At 41.4% G+C, this 2,821-nt stretch overlaps 1 protein-coding gene across 1 annotated transcript; it reads right to left on the reverse strand.

The window, feature by feature from the left end:
• Positions 1 to 106: 106 nt before the first annotated feature.
• LOC116380247 (UDP-galactose translocator-like) lies at positions 107 to 1,982 on the reverse strand (the record flags this gene model as incomplete). The annotated part of the gene is made up of 2 exons (XM_031842191.1): positions 1,591 to 1,982; positions 107 to 289 (listed from the first exon to the last, which is right to left on the reverse strand). Coding segments are annotated over exons 1-2 (247 nt in total), but the record flags the coding sequence as incomplete, so codon positions are not given.
• Between the last annotated feature and the right edge of the window lie 839 nt (positions 1,983 to 2,821).

The following is a 2,821-nucleotide window of genomic DNA, read 5'->3' on the forward strand; positions in this document are numbered from 1 at the left end:
ATTATAGTGATATTTAACTGATATTATAGTGATATTTAACTGATATTAGTGATATTTAACTGATATTAGTGATATTATTGTGATATAATAGTGATATTTAACTCACATTTTTTCTGCAGCAGGATGATGAACAGACAGGTCAAGACCTTCAGGACCTCCGCCATGACAACGGCCGACGTCGTGAAGAAGCGGTCGCCCGGCAACGTGCGGACGTATCGGATGCTGAGGATGAGCGACGCGTTCTGGACCACCAGCACGGCCAGACTGATGTACTTCAGCCTCCTGTGGACTGTGGGGACACAGGTCACACCTGTCACACCTACCAGAGCCCAAGGTGTTCTGTTTATAAGATCAGGATCCATTTCTACGGCAGAATGCGATCGTCTTATTTATGAATTATTTGCATCTGTACGTTTTGAAATTGTGACGTCATAATTAAATAACCAAGAATATGATTATGTTTTTTCTTAAATTATATAACCCGACCCTCAGGAATGATCCGCCTCAGGTGACTGAATGAAATGATGATAAATGATGTAAAAAGCTCTCTGAATTTAATTGTGTTGTTGGAATCTGACCATGTGGCTCTGAAACACAGAGTCAGGCGTTCTCTATAGCACGCAAAGGTTTCATCCTGATTCATGTCCCCCACTCTGAAGAGTTTCACATTACAGTGTTTTAATTCCCCCCCCCCAAACAAACCACTGCTCTCATTGGAGGAGAACAGGGACGTTCTCTCTGCCACCGAGAGAATACATGGCGCCGCACAGAGCCTTTATACTGTACTACACCTCAGAGGTACATGTAGTACTTTATACTGTACTACACCTCAGAGGTACATAGTACATAGCAACAATTAGACATTCACATGAATGCAATATAGTTATTTTAATCCAAAAACAGATATAAAAGTAAAACATGTGACTCATCAATCAATACTTTAACTGTGATTACACCTGTGTGTGCATTGTGACCTCAGTAACCACACCTCCACGTCAGCATTCCTGCCACTCATCAACAGACCTGGAGGTTAAACTCACCTTTAATACGGCTGTTAGCATTAGCTGTTAGCATTAGCCTCCACAAAGTACAGTAACCACATTAACTAACACTGACAGGTCAGTTAGCAGCAACACAATCTAGTTTTAGACTAGTAAACAGAGACGTTAGCCTAGCCTTGGACGTTAGCCTCTAGCTCAGCTAGCATGATTAGTCAATTTAAATTAAAACTACGACACTATCTTTATTCATTAAACATCTGGGATAAAGCTAAATAGTGTCGGCATTAGTTTATTAGCATACTAATTAACTTTAATGGTTAACTTTTATAAATACTAGCCCTCAATAAGTCAGCTAAGTTTGGTGAGTTTAGCTGCTAGCTAGCTAACTAGCCTTAGACGCCCTACACCTATAAAACCCGACACAGACGGCGAAACTTTGTGTTTATGACTTTTAATGCATTTAAATAAACTAACTATGGAGTGTTATTTCATCACACCAGTCCTCCCATCAGGTACCAGCTAGCCCGAGTTTTAGAGCCGTGCGGGCCGTGTGTAGTTAACCCATCCCCCGGTTCTCCCTCCCCGGTACCTTCACTCTGACTCCCGCTCGTCCTCTTCTCCTCCGCCGCCTGGCTGTCGCTCCCCGCGGCCATGCTGCGCTCCCTCTGCCCGCTGTCCAGATGCCTCGCTCGGCTAACGTCAAACGCTCCAGTAGCCTCCTAAAGCTAGCTCCTCGGGACCCGGACCGGAGCACCGACCTCCAGGGTTGTTTGTTGTTGTTCAGGTTAAAGAAGCGGCAGACAGACAGATATCAAGCCGGAGGAGCTGAGGTCAGAGGAAGCAGCACAAACACCGGGATGAAAACACTAGTGTGGAGGAGACGAGGTGTTCAGGAAGTGAAGGAACTACTGCTGCGGAGATAAGAGCATCTGACAGGAGGCATCACTCTGTCACTAAACTTTAATACACAACATTCTATTTCATTTCCTTTTACTTTATATACCATAATATAGTACAATAGTTGTGAATTTCTATCTAAATATATATAATACATCTCACTATTTTCAGAAAAGTTAATGGAGCAAACTGTTTTATTTATCAGGGTTATATCATGGGTTTTTAAACCCTGAACTAATGAAATACTCCTCCACATATACAGATATGCAAATTTAAAACGTATATTTTAACTTCATTACTCATCAGTCTGTTTTGTGAACCCTGCGTTTTTAACTTTAATACATTTATCAATATCAGAAGAAATACATTTATAATTGATGTGTAATCGAGATAAACACTTTTCATGAACATATTAACATGAACCATGATTTTAAGGTAGTTTAGATGAACTAAATATAATCGAGCCCACAGATCATTAGGGGTGAAACGGACCTTTCACGATTAAAACTGTAAATGTTGCCGTACGAACATTCTGTGATGAGGAGCTCTGAATAAACAGCCAGAGTGAGACCTCTCTCATCCTGCTGACAACAATCGTCTCCTTGTTCTCCTGCAGGTTGAACATGAAGGAATCCTATTGGCTGCTGGGTGAACCTCACCTGTCAGCTCATGTTAGTGTCCAGCGCCACCTGCTGGTTCACTGTGAAACAACACGATGTTCAGGTCCAACTTCCGGCTTCAGTGCACCCTAATGACCGTAGTTACCAAATGATTGTTACATAAAGTAATGAAGAGAAACATATTGAAATATAGTGTTAAATGATGAAACACAATGTAATGTAACATAATATAATGTAGTTTATTTTAATGTTACATTGTGTGTGTGTGTGTGTGTGTGTGTGTGTGTGTGTGTGTGTGTGTGT

The sequence above is a fragment of the Anarrhichthys ocellatus genome, unplaced genomic scaffold, assembly GCF_004355925.1.
Source record: "Anarrhichthys ocellatus isolate YVR2014 unplaced genomic scaffold, GSC_Weel_1.0 scaffold6559, whole genome shotgun sequence".
Taxonomy (NCBI): domain Eukaryota; kingdom Metazoa; phylum Chordata; class Actinopteri; order Perciformes; family Anarhichadidae; genus Anarrhichthys; species Anarrhichthys ocellatus.